At 50.5% G+C, this 22,327-nt stretch overlaps 1 protein-coding gene across 1 annotated transcript in view; it reads right to left on the minus strand.

Moving 5' to 3' along the window:
• LOC119446877 (cytoskeleton-associated protein 5-like) overlaps positions 1–22,327 on the minus strand; it is a 117,458-nt gene that overhangs the window by 55,708 nt on the left and 39,423 nt on the right. The window contains exon 8 of the mRNA XM_049663653.1: positions 3,539–3,732. Coding sequence (XP_049519610.1) covers positions 3,539–3,732 — 194 coding nt within the window. The remainder of the gene's footprint in view (positions 1–3,538; positions 3,733–22,327) is intronic.

The following is a 22,327-nucleotide window of genomic DNA, read 5'->3' on the forward strand; positions in this document are numbered from 1 at the left end:
GCTGGGAAATCAGATGTTTTCTTCAGATTTTATGGTATTGTTTGAGATGAGTTGGGTATTTTCTACGCCGTGTATGTAAAAACGAATTGCTTTTGTTTGTAATGTTGCCCATTGACAACTTTTGCATGTTTCGCCTCTACACGCAGTACCGTAAATACCCGCATATAATACGAGGTTTTTTTCCTGTTTTAGCGTCCCAAATTTCCGCCTCGTACTATATGCGGATCCGGACGAAAATTTCAGTCAGAAAGCTGGGCTCGAAGTTTTGGTTTCATTTTTGCTCTGTGGCTACGGCTTGGCTTCGTGATTGCTGTGTGGCTACGGCTTGGCTTTGTTATTGCTGCCTGGCTACGGCTTCACTTCACTATTGCAGCGTGGCTACGGCATCGTTTCTTTCTTTGTTGAGTGCGGACTTCGGCAGTTCACGTGTTAACCGCGCATCGCGAAGTGCATCGTTTTTAGTGAAGGAGCACGATGTCGGGGCCACGAAAGCAGTACTCGGCTGCTTTCAAGCGAAAAGTAATTTTAGCGGCAGAGAACATCGGTAACAGTGCGGCCGGGAGGCAGTTTGGCGTCACCGAGGGAAGCATCCGAGGATGGCGACGACAGAAGGAAGCACTTTTCGCGTGCAGCGGAACGCGAAGAAGTTTTCGCGGCCCGAAGAATGGGACATTCCCGGAAATTGAACTCGCCCTGATGGAATTTGTGCGAGAACAGCGAGCCACGCATCTTGCTGTGAGCGTGGAGATTATGCAAGCAAAAGCTAGGCAGCTTGCGAGAGATAAAGGCCTGAGCTCCGCCTTCAAAGCGAGCAAACATTGGATTTATCGCTATATGTGCCGTGCGGGGTTTTCACTGCGCCGGAGAACTTCAATTTCGCAAAAGCTGCCGGCATCGTTCGAAGAGCTACTGGTGCATTTGCAGCGCCACGTTATTTCGTTGCGCAAAACGAAGAACTTTCAGCTAGGGCAAATCGGCAATGCTGATCAAACACCAGTTTATCTGGACATGCCATCGCCCCTCACCGTGCACGAGAAGGGCTCGAAACAAGTTTATGTCCGGTCCACTGGGAACGAGAAGACGCGTGTTACCGTCATGTTATCGTGTACGGCAGACGGCCGCAAGCTCCCGCCCTATGTCGTCTTCAAGCGCAAGACAATGCCGAAAGGTGAGCTGCTGAAAAATGTCATCGTGAGATGCCATGAGAAAGGGTGGATGAACGAGAGTCTTGTGCTCGACTGGATAAAGTCCGCGTGGTGCAGGCTGCCCGGTGCACTGTTGTCGTTCCCATCCATCCTCGTGCTGGACGCGTTTCGTGGCCATTTGGCCGACTCAGTGAAGAAGCTGTTGCGCGATTCTGGAACTGAACTCGTCGTTATCCCGGGTGGGATGACGTCTCAGCTGCAGCCTCTAGATGTTTGCGTCAACAAGCCTTTCAAGGATGCGGTGAAGCGGTGCTACGCTGAATGGATGCGGTCAGGTGAACCTGCAGTGACGCCGACCGGGCGGCTGAAGCGGGCATCGCCAGCCACGCTGTGCGAGTGGATCGTGGACGCATGGGCGAGCATCCCACAAGACCTTGTGCGTCGCGCTTTCAAGAAGTGTGGGATCTCGAACGCGCTCGATGGCACAGAGGACGAGTACCTCTGGGAAGATTTATCGGACAAGGAATTGTCCGATGAAAGTGCAGCTGAGGACGACAGTGAATGAAGAGCTGAGTCTGATCTAAATAAATCTTTTCCTTTTCCCCGAGTTTCTCTCACTCGTATTATATGCGGGTAAAACTTTTTTTTAAATTTCTTGTCTCAGAAATTTCACCTCCTATTATATTCGGGTTCGTATTATACGCGGGTTTTTACGGTATTCCAATAATGTCAAAATACCAAAATGACACATGCTTCCGATTTACTTCTTTCAGCTGAGGCCGTTGCGGTGGAGATTCATACTGGAACTACTGCTGCTTACGTAGTGCCACAACGTAGGATGAATGCACAAGAACCCTGGAACGAGCGTTTACACTGGAACCTCGTTAATATGATTCTGCGTAATCCGTTTTTTGGGATACGTTTTTTTTTGTTTCCCGGCCAATGCCCCATAGCAGCAATGTATTTTCATGCAGTTGATACTATCGCGTTTTCAACTGAAATTGGATGATACGACTGCAAACTAGTATTTATGAAACTCGTAGCTTTATGTTCAAGTGTACTTGATTAAATTGCATTCCAACGACCCACGAAAAACATGTTAAGGGCCGGCGACACTAGCGGAAAAACGCGTGTCACAAAAGCTGCCGCGAAGCAGGTTTTAAGTGCCGTGGGAGAGATCGATCCTGGACCGATTTAAATTGTTGCGCGGCCTGGCAGCAAACAAGCCGCGAGTTAAGCCGACCAATGAGAGCTGCCCCCTTCACGTAAGCGCGGGCACGGCCGGTCTGGAAGCACGCGCTCGCTCTTTAAAGAAGGAAGGGAACGCGCGCCTCCAGACAAGCCGTTGCGTGGTGTCATGCGGACCCGCCCGACCGCTATATTCTCGCTCGCAGTATCGTCTGCTCGCGTCAGCTGTCGCTCACGCTTGATTTGGTTGGCGTTTCAGGCGAGATCTTCATGCAGTCACATGGCTGAATGAAACGCCTGCCCTCCTCCGTATTATGCGAAACACTAAAGCTCGTTCTGTGACGCTGCTCTACGGTATTCCTTTCTTTCGGAATTCTTGGCATCTTGGTGCCGTGACCTCTGTAGCTATGCCAAGGAACTTGAGATCTTTGAAAAGAACTTGTTTCCAAACTTTAAAAAAAGGAGAAAAAAAAGGAAGTTCAACGAAAACCGACGAGCTGTGTTAAAGTTGCTCAATAAAAGTGTGTTGGCTTCGTTATGTGTGGTGTCGTGATGCTGCTCCGCATAAGATGCGTATTATGCGAAACACTATCACTCGACACCATAGGAAGCTTTGCTAGCGAGTTTGTCACCAAGTTAGCCTGTACGTTTTGGGGCTTGCTTTGGATGATACGTTTGATTATCTTGTTCCCACGAAGAACATATCAACAAGGTTCCACTATAAATAGAGCAAAATAAAAATTTCATAATTTCACAAGGCATCGTGCGTCCACTTCGTGACACTGCATGTGGCACAGATTCGATGAAGGCTTGTAAAGGTTGTTCGCAATCATTTTTACCAAATAATAAAATGATTCCGCACCAAGACCGCGAACGGTTGCGCAATAGAAGAAGAAAAAAAAAACATTCCATGCTCATCGGCGTAGCCGGCGTAACGCGTGCCAGCTAGCGTTCAAAATGTGCACGCCCAGAAGCGAAACCAGAAGTGTGGTTCAGGTATTAATGCCAACGGTTTGGTGCGCTGCAGTCGGCCGCTGGGCTCTATGGGAGTGTCCGCTCTTGTTGAATTTCCTTCTCGATGGCCACACGCTTTCGCATTGTAGTTGATACTGATTGCGATAGGACATGTCTCACTTTCTTGGCATCTTGTTCACCACACTGTTTCCGTGCATGAGTGAGAAAGCTTGGCATAGACACAAACTCACCTGGCCAATGTACTTAAAGACCCTCTCCTCTTCGCAAAAGAAGGCCTCTACAACGCAATTGAGCGCTGCATTCCTCACAGCATTGTCTCTGTCTGAAATGTGGCTAGCCACTTCCTTGAGAAGCACTGGCGGTGTAGGTTCAGAGATGGGAAGGCCGAAAACTTTAAATAGGAAGCCCAGTTCCTCCAAGCACCCTAGAATAACGAGAGACAATCATCAGAAAATACTCCGCACAACTGCGAAGGCAGACACCAAGCTTGTTTTTTCTCCTAGTGTATTTTGTACTGAGTTAAAGGGACACTAAAGAGAAACAGCAAATCAGTTTATAGACTTTCTACTGTGCTCCCGCGGTGCTTGCCTCAGCCAGCCTCCACTGCCTCTGTTTACAATGACAGTGCAAAATGCCGGCGCAGCACAGAAAGCAGCTGTTTCGGCATTTTTCGCCCACACTAACTATGCAAACGGCATGAAACTTTAGCCAAGGCTTCAGAAGACATGGAAACATCCAGAAGGATGTAAACAGCATACATCCTTCCGAGCTCGTAACGCCGTGTGCAAATGGTGCGAGCATTGCCGTACGGAGTGCATACTCGAAGGCAGGGCTAAAAATGTTTTGTCCAGGGCACAGTCGCACAATAATGTCAGCCGCTACATTAAATCAGGATTACGATCATTCACTTATTGTCTTTTTATTGCCAATAGCTTGTAAGCCACAGGCTGTCATGTTTTTGGTGCGATGTCATTACATTATTTTTTATGTAATCATGAATGCTTCTTTTAACGCTACATTTTTTTACACCGACTGGCTTAAAACATCCATGTTTAGAAGATTTGCTGTAGCTTACAGAAAAGAAGTATACAGAAAACGTCACTTGTTTACTTTGTGGCTCATGACTAAACATTCAGCTTTGAACGTTCTTGCGTAACATGTAAACACTCAATTATCAGTTTACTCTTTAAAGTGTAAAGTTTCAGTGAATGAGGCCAGACATGAGTGGTGACCAGGAAAATATTTACAAGCACGAGTGAGTGTCTACTAAATTTGCAGTGCCATATGGCCATTGTATTTTACTGGGAACTGTTGTCTTTGATCGAAAATACCTTATATAATGGTGTAGTGAATGCACTTTTTTCCCTAAAATACCGATGCAAAGTTGGGGGTGCACTTATTATGCGAGGTAAATTTTATGGGAACTTTTTTTAAACAGCAAGAATTGAAAAGTAAGATGTTAACAAATTGAAAAATGCATTAGAGAAGTTATCTTCGCAGTAAAAATACATGTATACTATTTGCAAACTGCAACAGCCTTTTTTTAGTACACTTCACTCCGCATCAAGACCACCAGACCTGTCGTCAAGGCCGCTGGCCGTTTCATCCATATTGTGGTTCTACAATAGCTCGTCCTCGCAGCGGCTTCTGGCCGTCTGCCGTTATTGCAAGCATCACATTGAAGGACTACTTTTCGGCACCTGTTTTGACAAGCGTGCATCTCTTTCCTGGATTGTCCTGCTCATCGACATGTCAAAGTTTATTGATGTCTGATCAGCATTTCTGTTTTGCGAGCAGATAAACTCTGTCCCGCAGCAGGCGTAAAGCTCGACTTACGGCCCATCGCACACAGCGAAACAAAAGACAGGCAGATACACGAATTCCACACTACATCAGATTATGCCCACTATGCCGACCAAGTGCAGGCTGCCCCTTGTCCAGTTGGCCTCTCCCGTGCACTGTGCCCGGCTGCCCATGACACATTCTCCCATTACGTCAGAGTAAAGTCCATAAACTGCGTAAAGTTACTGTTGCAGAGAGCCAGTTGCATTTGTTTGTCCTGCGTTTGTGAGGTGCCTTTGCACCGGCACAGGCGGCTTAATATTTTAATGTTAAGCATTAAATGCGCTTGCTTTAAACACATGTGCGAGAGTCAAAGATTCGTGTCCTCCCCCCCCCCCCCCACATATACTGATACTATTTGATAGTGCGACTGTGTATGAGAAAAGTTGGGGCTGTGATTATTATGCAAAGAAAACAAAAATCCAGATTTTCAAGAGCAAAGTTGGGGATGCGTTTATTATGCGAGTGCACTCATTACACAAGTATATACGGTAATTGCAAAATTGTTTTGCAACAGCAAAATTTTGGTTTGGGTTAGATGACTCATTTTATTCCGGAATTGTGGCGGAAAGAAACAAGGATGAAGGAAACGTGGGAAGACAGTACCTGCTGTTAAGCTGAGTTAACAGAACGCCATTAACATGTGGTACATCATTTTTCAATGCTTCTCCGCAACGCCTTGGCTCAGTTAGCCAAGGCGTTGCGCTGCTGAGCACGAGGTCGCGGGATCGAATCCCGGCTGTGGCTTCCACATTTCGATGGAGGCAAAATACAAAAATGCCCGTGTGCTTGTGTTGTGGTGCACGTTAAGAAGAACCCGAGGTGGTCAAAATTAATCTGGAGCCCTCCACTACGGCGTGCCACCTGATAATCAGAACTGGTTTTGGCATATAAAACCCCAGAAAAAAGTACAAATCCAAGTTAGAATGTAACAGTTGTCAATCCACTAACCAGGAAGCAGCCTTACGTAATTGTGTATGCATAGAGCATATTTAGCAGATCTTAAAAATAATTTGGGTTTATTAGTGCTCAAGTTGCACAGTGGGTTATAAGGGATGCAGTAGTGGTGGGGCGCTGGATTCATTTTGACTAGGGATGGGCGAATAGCGAATTTGAGGTTCGAAGCGAATTCGAAACGAATAGTGATTTGGTCGAATAATTTCAAATCGAATGGTTCAAATAGTATTTATCATATATTATAGTAAAACCTCATTTGAATTTCACGGGACCGGAAAAAAGTGTCCGAATTAACCAACTGCCAAATTATCGGGGTTTTATTAGTGGAATGGATGAACAAGTTCTTTTTCTATTTTGCACAAAAGCAGTGCAGAAGCTACAACTCTCATCTCGTGGCTCTCGCAGTGGCGATTGAGGCTTCACGACTTCCTTCGCAGCACGGCCGCGACGCCCGCCTTCATTTGCGTCACGCTTTGCACTACCGCGCGCACATCCCGATTATTTTTTTTGCCAGTAAGCTGATCACCAACAGGTCGCACGTCCATCGCGATGTATCTGGTGCTCTTCAACCTCGACAACTTTGCACCGAGTCAAACCGAAATAACTGTTTGTCGCAACCGCGGCCGCTATCGACGCGATTATGAACGACGACTTTGCAGGGCTTAAGGCACGCGGCAGATGCAGGCACCGAGTTAGAACGAAACAACCGTTCGCTGCAACAACTGCAGATGAAATCGCGGTCGCTATCTATGCAATCATGGATGGCGACTACGCAGCTTTTTAGGCACGCGGCCGATGTGTGTATTGAGTTAAAACCAAACTACTTTTTGCCACAACCGCTGCAGAAAAAACCGCGGCAGCTATCGGTGCAATCACGGATGGCGACTACGAAATTCCGCGGCCAACGTGTTATGCGCGGCGGTAAATGCAATAAAGGCACAAATTGGCACGAAGTGTTCCATCGTTGCTGTCATTCACGTACGTTTTCCGCTGATGACTATGGCGATGCGGACTCCGCCACTTCGTTTCAGTTGTACACTAGCGCCGTTTCTGCTCTTTTGCGTCGCACATTTCCGGCTCTTTAATGCGAAAACTTATAGCCTTCGAGATTTATGGTTGATGTATGGCAGCCATGACGTGAAGCATAGCCACCGCGATGTGTACTGTCTGTCCGTGGCTTCTGGCTGCCTATTCGGGAGCGCCGAATAATTCGAAAATATTGAATACCTGAATTCGAATCGAAGCGAATAACGAATATAGAATTATTCGATCGAATATTTGACAATACCAAATATTCGCCCATCCCCAATTTTGACCATCCAAACTTCATCTTGCAAGCCGTTTGCAGCATTGTGGAAGCTGCAGGACTCCTTAGCCAACAGGAAGGCTGAATGACCCTCAAAATGTGTTTATCGGCACCGCGTCATCTACTCACCACCACAGTACACGACTTGCATGCACAAAGGTCCAACATGGGATGTATCACTAATACATTGTCACGAAAATAATTAATCGGGGCTCGCCGAAAGAGAACAGTATTCTTTAATGATGGCCGACACTCAAGAGAACGCGCACACACCTGCGCCCTTCGTCTTCTCTCTGGCGATCTTGTGCCTGTAGTGGGCAACTTACTTCGCGTCATTACTCGCCACGTGAAAAGCGACCGTCCCGGTCGCCGGTCGGATTGGGTAAAGGGCGACAGAGGGTGTGGGAGAAAGTGGATCAGAGGGGCAATTCTTCGTGGGCATAATAATCTCGGCTCGTGCCCGGTGTCGGCTAGAGCTCATATTAGTACTCTGAGGGACGTCCTTGTAGTTCACGTCGCTGAGTCGCCTGATGATCTTGTACGGGCAAAAGTATTTGTGGAGTAATTTTTCCGACAGCCCCTGGTGACGGACGGGTGTCCACACCCAAACGTAGTCGCCGGGTTCGTACTGAATGTTCCTTCGGCCACTGTTGTAACGGCGGGCGTCGACACTCTGCTGGTTGTAGATGCGAGCAAGGTGTCGAGCTTCTTCGGCTTTCTGGATGATGTCGTCAGCATTGTCACTTCTTGTTCCGTTGTCTACCGGGAGCATGGCGTCTAAAGGTGTTGTTACGCAGCGCCCATAAGCCAGTTCAAATGGTGTGAATCGGGTCGTTTCCTGCATAGCTGTATTGTATGCGAATGTCACGTATAGTAGAATTTGGTCCCAGGACTTGTGCTCTACGTCAACGTACATCGAGATCATATCGGCCGTAGTTCTGTTGAGGCGCTCGGTTAGTCCATTAGTTTGTGGGTGATAGGCCGTGGTTTTTCGATGATTAGTGTGGGTCAGCGTGACAATCTCCTGCATTAAGTCAGCAGTAAACGCAGTTCCTCGATCGGTTATTAAGATGGAAGGGGCCTCGTGACGTAGTACGATTTCATGGACAAAAAACATCGTGACTTCTGTAGTGGTTCCGCGGGGCACAGCTTTGGTTTCTGCGTACCACAGTAGGTAGTCCGTTGCGACTATCCATTTGTTTCCTGCAGATAACGTAGGGAACGGACCGAGGAGATCCATGCCCACCTGTTGAAACGGTGCTAGAGGAGGGCCTAGGGGTTGCAGAAGACCAGCAGGTTTCAAAGGTGGAACCTTGCGCCGTTGGCAATCGCGGCAGCTGCTCACGTAGCGCTGAACGGACAAGAACAGTTGTGGCCAGTAATACTTCTGGCGTATGCGCACTAACGTCCTGGCGAAGCCTAAGTGTCCGGCACACGGGTCGTCATGACACCCTTGCAGTACTTCTTCGCGCAGTGAAACTGGGACGACAAGAAGGAACGTTTCTTGCCTGTTTCCAAAGTTTTTTTTGTAGAGCACGTCGTTCCGGAGGCAGTAAGAAGTCAGACCTCGTGACATCGGTCGTGGAACAACGTCAGCTCCCTGAAGGTATCTGATGAGGGGATGCAATGTACTGTCTGCATGTTGGAGGTCAGCCATCTCGACAGTGTCTACTACACCAAGAAATGGGAAATCTTATTCTAAGTCACTGGACTTGCAAGGTATCGGTGCATGTGAGAGGCAGTCAGCGTCACCGTGCTTCTGCCCGGATCGATATACCACTGTGACGTCGTACTCCTGAAGGCGGAGGCTCCAACGAGCGAGGCGGCCTGAAGGGTCCCAAGACTCGCAAGCCAACACAGTGAGTGGTGGTCACTCCCTACGCGAAAAGGGTGGCCGTAAAGGTAGGGTCGGAACTTGCCGATGACCCAAACAACAGCTAGACACTCCTTTTCAGTCGTGGAATAGTTGACCTCCGCCTTTGTGAGACTGCGGCTCGCGTAGGCTAGTACTCGTTCGGTGCCGTCTTGCCACTGAACGAGTATAGCACCGAGCCCCACGTTAGTGGCGTCTGTGTGGATTTCTGTGTCAGCCTTGTCGTCGAAATGCGCGAGTACGGGGGCTGTTTGCAGTCGCTTCCGCAATTCTGTAAAGGCTTTCTGTTGTTCTTCCATCCACTCAAAGGGTACATCCTGGCGTGTTAGTCTCGTTAATGGTTCGGCGATCCTTGAAAATCCTTCGACAAAATGACGGTATTAAGCGCAGAGACCTAAGAATCGCTGAACTGCCTTCTTGTCTGTTGGACACAGGAATTCAGCGACGGCAGCTAGCTTCTCGGGTCTGGCTGAACACCGCGGGGGCCGAATACGTGTCCGAGAAACTTTCGCTCCTGAAAGCCAAAATGACATTTCTCAGGCTTGATAGTCAGATTTGCTTTGCTGATTGCGAGGAGTACATTCCCGAGTCGTTCTAGATGTTCATCAAACGTTCTTGAAAACACCACAACGTCGTCTAAGTAGACTAAGCACGTCTGCCATTTCAGTACAGAGAGAACAGAAGCCAGAAGCCACTGCGAGGACGAGCTATTGTAGAACCACAATATGGATGAAATGGCCAGCGGCCTTGACGACAGGTCTGGTGTTTTCGATGCGGAGTGAAGTGTATTGTCCATCATATGCTGAAATGTGGCAGGTGCGGAACACAGGCCGAATGGGAGGACTTTAAATTCATATAATCCATCAGGAGTCACAAATGCCGTTTTTTCGCGGTCACGCTCGTCTACTTCGATCTGCCAGTACCCAGACTTAAGATCCAACGAGGTGAAAAATTGGGCGTGGCATAGACGATCCAGAGCGTCATCGATCTGTGCCAGGGGATAAACGTCGCGTTTGGTGACACTGTTCAGCCGTCTGTAGTCTACGCAGAAGCGTAGTGTATTGCCCTTCTGTTTAACGAAAACAACGAGTGACACCCAATGACTTATGGATGGCTGAATCACGTCATTATTTAACATGTCTTGAACCTGGTGCCTTATCACCTCCCTTTCCGTAGCAGCAACGCGGTACGGATGCTGACGAACGGGGCGTGCGGACTCATCTGTAGGAATGCGATGCTTCGTAACGGAGGTGCGCCGTACTTTAGACTCGGTTGAGAAGCAGCCAGAGAAGTCATTGAGAAGGTCCAATAGCTGCTGTTACTGTCATTCAGATAAGCCGGATTTAATCTGAATGCAATCGCTCATGTTGACCTCTTTCGATGAATTAGGGGAAGCAGTTTCTAGCGAGGCGACAACAGGGAAGGCAGCAATTTCATGGAGGAAGGCGACCGCTGTGCCTTGCGGTAAGTGCTGATATTCGTTGCTGAAGTTTGTCAGCAGGACTAATGAGCGTCTGTGCTGAAGCTGAACGAGGCCCCGTGCAATGCAGATGTTCCGCTCAAGCATTAACGGAATGTTTGCCTCGGCGATGCCCTCAGAACCGTTGAATGCGTCGCACGTTACCAGGGTCAGCAGGCTGCTTCTTGGCGGTACTGTTATGCTGTCTTCGATGATGCGCAAGGCGTTTTCGGTGCGATTCTCGTCGCCAGCGTCACTTGCTATGGCTTTTGCTGTAGGGAATGTCACGCTTGATTTTTCCAGGTTAATTATGGCTCCATTCGCCTGTAGAAAGTCCATGCCGAGTATCAAGTCCCTCGAGCAGCTGGGCAGAATAATGAAGTCCCCGATGTATGTAAATCCAGGAATATTTACCCGAGCGATGCATCTTCCCATAGGAATTAGTAGATGCCCTCCAGCAGTATGGACCTGCGACCCAGTCCACTGTGTCCACTGCGCTTTCTTTAGCTTTGACGCAAGCTCTCTGCTCATAATCGAGCTGTCCGCACCAGTGTCAATTAATGCCGTGACTTCTTCGTCGTCTATGGTAACCAGTATGTCCGAAGTGACCACTTGCCTTTGGGCACCTGAGTGTGACTGAACGTCGGTGCGTTGTCGTCGTGATGGAGGATATTCGATGCCCTCGGCGTCAGTGGCCTCACCTCCGGAGGTCGCTGGACTCAGTTTTCCGGGATAGCAGGGCTGGGTGAACAACGTCTATGAGCGTCTTGATGAAATGAGGGACTTGGTATCGGTATCGAGCAGGCGATGCAGAACGGGGCTCGTGCCTTCGCTGCTAGAATGAACCGCCACGACTGGCGATGAAGTTCTCTATCTCCATCGGGCGCTGACCAGGTCGTGGGCGAGGTGCACCTGGAGGGAACCCGCAGAGGCCCACGCGTCGATAGGGGCACATCCTGTAGAGGTGGCTAGCCTCTCCGCAATGAAAACTTAGGGGCCTGAGGTCAGGAGCCCGCCAGAAGTCGCTTTTCCTGGGCCTTGACTCCTCGATGGACTGCGACGCCTGAACACTACTTCTGTTGGTTCAGAGGGCCGCATGATGTTTGAGGGGCCGTACAGCGACGGTCGTCGTACGGTGTCCGCATAAGTCATTCTGACTGGCTCCAGTTGTGGTTTCACTCAAAGTTTCACTGTTCCACTTCTCAATTCGTCGGTTGCCGCCATTTTGTAACAAACGCGCAAACACAAAAGAAGCGCGGGTCTGCTGGAGGTAGTCACACAGGCCCTCCGATGAAAACGGGCCTGCCGTGCTGAAAGGCGTCTCCGCATTGGTTACTGCTGCGGCAGTGGGCAAAATGGCAACCGCAGTTGTCTGCTTCGCAAACTACGCCAGTGTCTTCACTTGAGACGCAGAATTCGGATTTCTGAGAGCTCCAAGGTTAGTGATGGATCGTCGCTCGTTCGAAAAGAAATTTTGGACGAAGCGCGTCTTCGGAATACGGAAGCGCAAGCCTCCTACGGCGAGAAAGATACGGCAATTAGTGGGAGAAGCGGAGGAGCACCCGACTGAACGTGCCGCGCTATCTTGCACCGTGGGACTCGAGCAGCGAAACCGACAATCGCCCTGTGTAATCGGCACTGATAATGCAGTCAACGGAAGATGCGCCAACGGAGGCTCCCGCGTCTCGGCGTACGGCCATGCGAATCAGCCGAGATCGTATCGACGCGAGTCGAAGGTCACCGTCGCCGGCAATGATGGTGTACTCAGTTTCTGATGCATCGTGCGACACGGACACGCCGCCTCCGAGTGAGCCCCAACCGTCGACGAGCTACAGTGTGATAACCGAAGATTCACTGGACAAATAGTCGCCCGAACCCCGGCGCACCATTCGGACGCGCCTCGAGCCGCGTTTCGTGTCAGCGTTGACGGCAGAAGCGCGAGCATGCAGCGATCGCGACTGCCATCGCGCGGTGTGCACAACTGAACGGAAGCTCAATTTGATGGACCAGCCAGGCCATGAATTTTTAAACGGCCACCAATCGAAGAGGCAAAGGTGCAAGAAGATGCCCGACAGCCATGATGCCAAATATTACAGCCCTGATGTGTTCTAATAAATCTGCACTGCTTGCAAAACTTTGCAGCCCGTTTTCTCAATTGTGTTTTTTTGTCAGTCACCACGCCCGTGGAAAGCATAGCACAACAATGGCTCGACCGATTTTGATCCCGTTTGTTTTTATGTATTCCCTGAAGTGTGCTTGAGGGTATGACAGTCTTCAATATCTTGTTGATGGCTTACTTTTTTTCTACATGCTAATTTGTGAGTGACAAGTTCTGGTACAATCAATTAGTGAACGTGAACATCATGTTCTCTGTAAAAAAAAATAAAGGGGTTAAAAAAATTTTGGAACTGTTGTACCCTGTAGTGCTCTTTTGAGCATAGATTAAAACTAAAGGCAGCTCCCTGGCATGTTTCGTTGCCGTGCCAGGCTTTCCACGAACAAGAAACTTGTAAACTTTTATAAATTCTTATAAAACAAAAACTAATGAAGATATCTTAACGAAATTTTAGATTTGCCTCTATATTGCAATGCACTGTGTGTGTGCCAAATTTCAGCCCTTTCTGCCAAGAAACAAGAAGTTATTTTCCATCCCCTCCTCCCCCCTTAATGATGGCCGACACTTAAAGGGCCCCTAAACCACCTCATATATTTTTTGAACATTTCAAGTAAACACGCGCATCGAGTTCAGAATGCCGTCACGATCAATGATGCCAAATGCTGCAGCGCTACGCGCCGCGGGAGCGACACAAAATAAAAAAAAACAATGTCGTCCTCCTCCCCTCGCCTTTCCGGTAACCCCAGCGGTCGTCATGATGTCAGCAGGGGGAATCTGGTGATGTCAACGGTGGAAACGATGTCCATTGGTCGAACAAGAACTTACGACTTCCGGTTTGTCTGCTAGCAGGTACACGCGCTCCCTGCTCGTCCTCGCCGTGTTGCTGGTGTTGCTCGCTAGTGCGCGCTTGCGCATCGGTAATTGCAGCCCACAATGCAAGTGCCAAATCGCTCGTGTTCCAACACAGTCATGCTTAGCGGTCTGATTAACTCTGCGAACAGTGTCGGCCTTTCCAGACGTGCGCGCAACACAGGGTCTATAGCGGCACGCTTCGCATAACACGCGCCGGCACCGCAGCAACAGCGGGTAGCCGAGAAGCGCCGAGTCTACGTCCACGTTACCGGCACACTAACTCGCCGCACGCCGTTTGCCATTCGCGGGCCGCCGGTCGACAGCGGTTTTGCTCGCGAGCGGCGAGATTTCCTTGCTGTACGTAGAGAGGATGAGACCGGGACTCATTTGTGCGGCAGTCTCACCGCCGCTGATCGCTCGACGGCGCCGATATCGTCGCTAGGCCTTTTCCGGTTCCCTTTAAAGCTAAAGCGGACGGCGCTTCGAAATGAATTACCGACGCTCACAAGCCGCAATATTTTCTCATCGTTGTTATCGCTCTTCGCAATAATTGTACACAAAGAAGAAAAATACGCTGATATTAGCGGTGCCGTCGGCTGCAATGCGAGCACAGTCGAGCCGGTCGTCTCCCGTCGGTAGCCGTGCACTCAGCTGCAGCCGATGTTTTCGTTGCCGGTGGCGGAGGCGCGCAGCTTCGCGGTCGTCGATTGGCCTGTTGATCGTGCAGCGGGCGGGGCGCCGGCCGAACTGCCGTCTACTTTGGACACCTCTTGCGCTGCAGACTGGAGGCATGTTCGTCGTCCGTGTATGTGCCGCTAGCATCATGGCTAGAGCGGACGTGCCTTAACCGGAAGTAGGCAGTGTTTTGAGAAGCGCGTTGGCGATGACGTTTGTCACGTGACATTTCGAGCAGCACTCGACGAGGAGGGGAGACCAGCCGACGAGGAGAGTAGCGAAGGAAAGAGCGAAACGAGGGAGGGCCGTTTTTCGATCATCAAACACGCGTAACTCCGCTATTCCGGCACCATTTCGAAAAATTCTCGCGGCTACGTGTTGTAGACTCGTGCACAAGTGCAACGCCAGAACTAAATTTCGACCTCTGGGTGGTTTAGAGGCCCTTTAAGAGAACGCGCGCACACCTGCGCCCTTCGTCGTCTTCTCTCTGGCGATCTCGAGCCTGCAGTCGGCAGCTGACTTCTGACGATCGGTGCCTGTAGTGGGCAGCTTACTTCGCGTCAATATCATGTACCAAGAAAAAATATAATTCCAATCCCACCAACAATAAGACATTCAAGTCCGGAACTTCATTATGCTGTGCAAGGATATTTTCTGTGTACGCCTCATACCTTCGGCAGTACTGCAAATGAGTTGCGAGAAGGAATATAGTGTTCTTTAACGTGCACCAAAGTACAAGTACAAAAGTGTTTTTGGACTCCACCTCTTGAAAAGCCCCTGCTGCAAACCAGGAATCAAATTGCCACAGAAGGGATGTGTACGATCTTGAGGCAACAAATAGCTAGGTGCAGCCATAAGTGCATTCTGTTATAGCGGGTGAACTTGCAGGTGAAAAGGGTCTTACTGATCTGGTATGCTTTGAAATCTTTGTTAATTTCACGATAATAGGTTGATCAATAGAAGACAAATGGAGGTCAAATTGCCATTTTTTTAAATTTTGCACCAGAACAGCAACATTAGCACATATTGTCTGAACTCTCAGACCACTTTGTGATGTCAGGCCTCACAGTGCCACTAATCACTGTTAGTCAGAGCCATGGTGTAAGATATATACTCTTTAGGTGGGGACACTTCTCGGCTTGCTTGCGAGACGTGATTGACCAGATAAAGTAGCAACGGCATGCACCAATTGGCCCGACGAGAGCAGCAGATACCCATCAGCGGTACGACACAATTTCAAGACAAAAGGTTTTAATGGTTTTATCTTCCATTGGTATAGCAACTGGCACTTCGTTGAACATCCTAAATAATTGAGTGACACGCGAAAGTAAGTCACCGTGGTGAGGGGAGAGCATGGGGGACGCCTCGACGAAGCAGATACGGCGCCACAACACCGCATGCAGGCGCTGTTCTCTGGTTGCTTGCGCTATTCGCGTGTTCCTTCTACACACAAACTCTCGCCTGCGCTTTAACCGAGGTTGTGTCGTCCCGCTGATAGGTGTCCACTGCTGTCACTGGGCCGATGGACGCACGCCACTGCTACATTACCTGGTTGACTGCGCCTCACCAGTGTCCTCACCTAAAGAGTATATATATATATATATATATATAGTCACGGGATGTTCTTGGATATTAACAGGGCGTCTGACTGAAGTACAAGATGACGGAGCAGTCTCAGCTGGGCACCGATCGAGCGCGCACTCCTAGTTCGTCGACTTCCTCTTTCACACTTCACCGTGCTGGCACCGATAATCTCCAGTACAATCACCCCCCGCACAGAAAGAAGCCATCGTGGCGACCTAGGGAAAAGACAGCATCCGCGGGTCGTAACACGGTTTAAGCCGTGCTACATGAACTATTTCGCGCCCTCGGCAACGGCGATCAGAAGACGGCGCAAGCGGCTCGATGACATAGTTCACAGGTGATGCTTGCTGCAGTACGCAGTAGGGACCGTGGTAGTTGGACAAAAACTTAGTGGATTGGCCGGGGGAAGTAGTCAGGACCCGAAGCAAAACAAGCATTCCGGGAGAATAGCAGGCACTAGGAGCGGATGCGTCATGGCGTGATTTTTGGCGCCACTGATCTTGGGTGGTGAACGAGCGGGCTAGTTGGCGACAATCTTCAGCATAAGCAGCTGCTTCTGAAACAGGTGTCACTTCAGAAGCGTCAGGACGGTAGGTGAGAATGGTGTCCAAGAGGTAGGAAGGTTCTCGGCCATAGAGAAGAAAGAAAGGAGAGAAGCCGGTGGTAGTTTACGGGGCAGAGTTATAGGCGTAAGTGACGAAAGGAAGAACCCGGTCCCAAATGGAGTGATCGCCAGACACATACATGGCAAGCATGTCGCCAAGCGTACGATTGAAACGTTCCGTCATGCTGTTAGTTTGTGGATGGTAGGCGGAAGCGGTGCGATGAACGATGTTGCACTCCTTTAGCAGGGCCGCGATGACATTGGAGAGAAAGACGCGCCCACGGTCACTTAATAATTCACGTGGAGCACCGTGTCGCAGAATGAGGTGGCGAAGAAGGAAGCAAGCGACGTCTTTCGCGGTGGACGCCGGCAGCGCAGATGTTTCGGCGTACCGTGTGAGGTGGTCTACGGCAACAATGATCCACCGGTTACCGTCCGGAGTGCTTGGAAGGGGGCCGTAAAGATCAATTCCAACACAGTCGAATGGTCGAGCAGGGCAGGGTACAGGTTGCAGGGGACCTGCAGAACTCTGAGGAGGGGTCTTGCGGAGTTGACACGTTGCACATGAACGGACGTACTGGCGAACGAATCAGTACATGCCTCGCTAGTAGAATCGAAGACGAAGACGGGAATACGTTTTGAAGACGCCAGCGTGGCCACATTGGGGGTCATCGTGGAAAGCGGCGCAGATATGTGAGCGCAGGTGACGGGGAATAACGAGCAGCCATCGACGGCCGTCGGTGAGGTAATTCCGTCGATACAAAAGGTCGTCGCGGATGGCAAAGTGGTGTGCTTGACGACGCATGAGAGAGATGCAGGTGAGCGGTGAGACAGGAAGTCCAGCAGTAGAGAGATCCAGGGATCTTTCCGCTGCTCGGCCGGCATGTCGTTGAAGCTAAGAGCCGACAAATCGCATGTGGGAGTTAAGGGGCAAACACAGGCAGGAGGTAGCGGAGAATGGGATAGGGCGTCGGCATCTGAATGTTTGCGTCCAGAGCGATAAATGACACGTATGTCATACTCTTGAAGCCATAAGGCCCAACGAGCTAGGCGGCCACTGGGATCTTTCAAGGACGATAACTAGCCTAAGGCATGGTGATCAGTGACAACGTCAAACTGACGGCCGTAAAGATAAGTACGAAATTTGCTGATTGCCCAAACAATCGCCAAACATTCTTTTTTCCGTCACAGAATAGTTTGATTCTGTCTTCGTCAGGGTGCGGCTGGCATATGCGACAGCGTACTCGTCAAAACCATCTTTGCGTTGGGCGAGAATGGCGCCAAGTCCGACACCGCTAGCATCCGTATGTATCTCAGTAGGCGCATTGGGGTTGAAGTGGCGCAGTACTGGAGGGGACGTGAGGAGCCGGCGGAGCCTCATAAATGATTCGCCACACTCCGAGTTCCAAGCTGACAGGTGTGACGTGCCATTAAGAAGCTGCGTCAAGGGAGCTATGATCGAGGCAAAATTACGGATGAAACGCCGGAAATAGGAAGACAAACCGATGAAGCCCCGTAGTTCCCTTAGAGTAGTGGGCTTGGGGTACTCAGCAACGGCGCAGTTTGGCAGGATCAGGCAGAATTCCCTCTTTGGAGACGACGTGGCCTAGGATCATAAGCTTACGGGCACCAAAATAACATTTTTTCAAATTGAGTTGCAACCCAGCTGACGTGAGACGGGCAAGAACTTGCTCAAGGCGGGCGAGATGTGTATCGAAATCGGTAGAAAAGACCACAATGTCATCTAAGTAGCAAAGGCATGTGTGCCATTTAAGACACCTGAGAATAGCGTCCATCATTCTCTCGAAAGTTGCAGGCCCATTGCAAAGGCCGAAAGGCATTACATTCAACTCGTATAATCCATCAGGAGTTACAAAAGCCGTTTTTGGACGGTCGGCTTCAGCCATCAGCACTTGCCAGTACCCAGAGCGCAGATCCAGTGAAGAGAAGAACTCAGCTCCCTGTAGGCAATCCAGGGCGTCGTCGATGCGTGGTAGGGGATAAACATCCTTGCGGGTAATCTTGTTGAGTCAGCGGTAATCGACGCAGAACCCGATTGAGCCATCCTTTTTCCGCACCAGCATGACCGGAGACGCCCAAAGACTGTGGGAGGGCTGGATCACACCGTTTCAGCATGTCGTCAACCGCTGTCGTGCGCCACAAGGAAGGTTGGCCAAGGTCGAAAGAAGCACGAAAACGTTCAAGAAGTTCAACAACTTCACTGCGTTGAGCGGGCGTAAGCGCGTCGTCGATGGTATGCAAGAAAACATCGGGGAAACGCGAGGCTGTTGCGGTAGCAGAAGTGATGGCACCGATAGGCAGTGGCGACCTATTGGAAGGTAGGTCAAATGGACTAATGACGTCAACAGTGTCTAGACGCCCCACACATTCACCGTGTACGAGAGTTGAAGGACATGGAAATGGATTGCACGCATAAATGGCAGCGGAACCATCAGTGAGTGTGACGACTGCAAACGGGAGTAGAAGGTTCCGTCGACGCGCACGATCTTCAGATGGTGTAAAAAGAGCTATCGTGGCGGGGGCAGAGTCACAAGAGACGGGCACCAAGGTGGCAGAAAAAGAAGCGATAATGACGTCAGCGGTGAAGATCACTTTAGGAGAACGGTTCGGGAGGTCGACGGTAGTGTCACGGAACGGAGACAAGGCCAGTTGCGCGCAAGCGCAGTCGACAACAGCATGATGTGCGGAAAGGAAGTCTCAACCCAGAATAATGTCATGCGAAGCACCGCACAGAACGACGAATTCTACAAAATATAGTTCATCCTGAATCATAACACGAGCGGTACATGCGGCCGAAGGCTTGACTTGCTGTGAGCTTGCCGTGCGTAGGGAAATATCTGGTACAGGAATCGTTACTTTCTTGAGTTTGCGGCAGAGGTCTTCACTTATGACAGAAACGGCAGCCCCCGTATCGACAAGAGCTGTTGTTGCGACGCTTTCCACAAATACTGCGATTTCGTTAGGGGGAGAAAGATGAGGCCTTGAAAATTTCAACGACGGCGCAGTTCTTGCCTCGGGAACTGTGGCTGTCAGTTTTCCTCCTGACGAGAGCTGAAACAGCGAAGCACGGGTGAAAGGGAACGGCGGCGAGGGGAAGGAGACCGACGAGAGTTGAAGGCGGCGCGACGAGAAAAATGTCACAGTTTCGCCCTAAGGGCGAAGCAATGAATGCGATAGCAACACAGCAATGTCATACGAAGTAAGGTGAGCGGCTTTGGTAGCAATATGAATTGTAGTAAACATGAGCTGATTAAGTAAGCAGGTGTGCTGCGGCGTAAGTAGACCGACATGAAGAGAGACTCGATGACCACGAGAAGGCGCGTGTGAAACGGTGGTGTTCATGAGAAGCGCTTCCCGTGGGCAGCGCGTGCGAAGGGACACACCTGTAGCGCTGCACTGCCGATCCGGGCAGCATTGCGTGTGTAGCGTGCGTTGGAAAATGTGGCCCGACTATTACGAACTGAATGAACAAGCGTGGTGTGAGCGCGCACAAACACGAAGAGATCACACTGAATGACAGCAGACAACGACTGTCAAAACGCTGGCAGCAAGCATACGCCGCAGCGGGCGAAGGTACGTGCGGTCTATCGCTTCAACGGAAACTGAGCGGCGAATGCACTTAAAGGTCAGAGCCGTGTGGAGATAAGATACGGTGCGAGCGAGCGACGAGCGCGGTTGTTGGCAGAGAAGTGCCCCCCCCCCCCCCTTGCTCCCTCCGGCGCTGGCTTCCTGCTTCCTTGCTTGCGCGTGGGAGATTGAGTGCGTTCGCTCTCCGTGATAGCGCGCGTCTCCGCACGCTTCCTCTCGGGCATACGGCGCGCGGCGAAGATTTTATCTATAGGGAACCTCACGGCGACGGCGACTACGACGCCGACGCCGACGGCAGAAATCCGGTTCAAGTGTCCATATAATTGCTATCGCAATAATACGAGTCCGAGGGATCAGGGATAGAACGATGCGAAGGCTCTTGGGGAAGGTAGCCGAGGTTCGGCGCGTCACGACGAAAATAAAGTCCTCGGCGGCGACAGAAACGCGCAACATGTCCCGGAATACCGCATGCGAAAAAGATAGGGCGGTTGTACGGAGTACGCCAAGAGAAGGTCCGGAAGGCGATAAGGGCACGTGAACTGGGCGTACCGGAAGTGGAGACGAGTAGAAACTAGCGGCGGGTCTGGAGGTAGTAGGCATCGGTCGCGGAGGAGGTCAGTTGAGAGCGGCAGCGTAGGTCAGAGGCGCAGTCAAAGGCGGCGGTGGAGAGGGAGGTGGGAGCGCCTCAGAAACTTGTGCTTGGATCACACGACGGAGCGATGGTTCTAACGTGGAAGCAGACTCAGCAACACACGCTACAAGAGATAGCTGGCGAGCCACTTCTTCCCGAATGTATTGCTGAATCTGCGGCAGCAAGCCGGAGTGATCAGCGCTAAGGCATCCAGGCTCCAAGGCCGAGAGGTCCGCGGATTGCACACTGGTGCGACGGGTGGAAAGGCGCTGCTTGCGCAGCTCGTCGAAGCTTTGACAGAGCCCAATTACTTGTGCAACTGTCGCAGGGTTCTTGGCCACGAGCATATGGAAGGTATCGTCGTCTATGCCTTTCATAATATGCTTTATCTAATCGGCTTCGGTCATGGACGCATTCACGCGCTTACAGAGGTCGATGACGTCCTCAATGTAGCTCATGAAGGTTTCACCGCTTTGTTGAGCGCGACCACGCAAACGGTGTTCAGCACGGAGTCTGCGCACAGCGGGACTGCCGAAGACCGAAGTGAGGGTCTCGGTGAAAGCTGACCAGGTTGTAAATTCGGCTTCGTGGTTTCTAAACCACAGATTTGCCACATCAGTCAGATAAAAGATGGCGTTGGTCAGCTTGTCGCGATCAGCCCACTTGTTATGCGCGCTAACGCGGTCATACTCTGCAAGCCAGTCCTCCACGTCGTCGTCGTCGGTGCCACTGAAGATGGCAGGGTCGCGCTGACGTACCGCACCAGAACACACAACAGCCGGGGGGGGGGGGGCGGGAGCGGATTGCGAAGGGCCGGCGTCGTCGGTCATTGTGGCCGCAGGTGGCAACGTACGGCTGCGGAGCTCCAGGTCGGGGAAGACGTTAACCCCGCACCTCCACCAAATGTCACGGGATGTTCTTGCAAGTCCACAGGGCGTCTGACTGAAGTACAAGAAGACGGAGCAGTCTCAGCTGGACACCGATCAAGCGCGCACTCCTAGTTCGTCGACTTCCTCTTTCACACTTCACCGTGCCGGCACCGATAATCTCCAGTACAATATATATATATATCTTACACTGTATTCAGAGCTCAATATCATGACAATGATTTCTTTACTGCAGAGGATTTATATAGGCACCCTAACCCCCCAAAAAGTGTCACATGCTCCACTTTCAGTTGTATGATGAGTAGCTTTAAAGTTTCTTAGCAAAGAGCTTCTGCTGAAGGCATTGCTGAGCTGGCAAGGACATCCCTATTTACAATAAAGAACAGCATTACCATTAGTTTGGATGTCTTGGGCTTTGATTAAATTTTTAGGTACTACACTTCAGGTTAAGTTAGTGACCAAGTGTTCTACGATGCCTTGTTCAGAAATCACTGGGGCTTTTTCACATACCGCCCCCACCGGAATGCACCTGAAATAACCGGGTTTAATCTCACAACCTTGTGCTCAGCGTCAGAATTCCGTGGGTGCCGAGCCACTGACACAAATGATGAGCTCCATGCAATC

This window comes from Dermacentor silvarum, chromosome 1, assembly GCF_013339745.2.
Source record: "Dermacentor silvarum isolate Dsil-2018 chromosome 1, BIME_Dsil_1.4, whole genome shotgun sequence".
In the NCBI taxonomy this organism is placed as follows: domain Eukaryota; kingdom Metazoa; phylum Arthropoda; class Arachnida; order Ixodida; family Ixodidae; genus Dermacentor; species Dermacentor silvarum.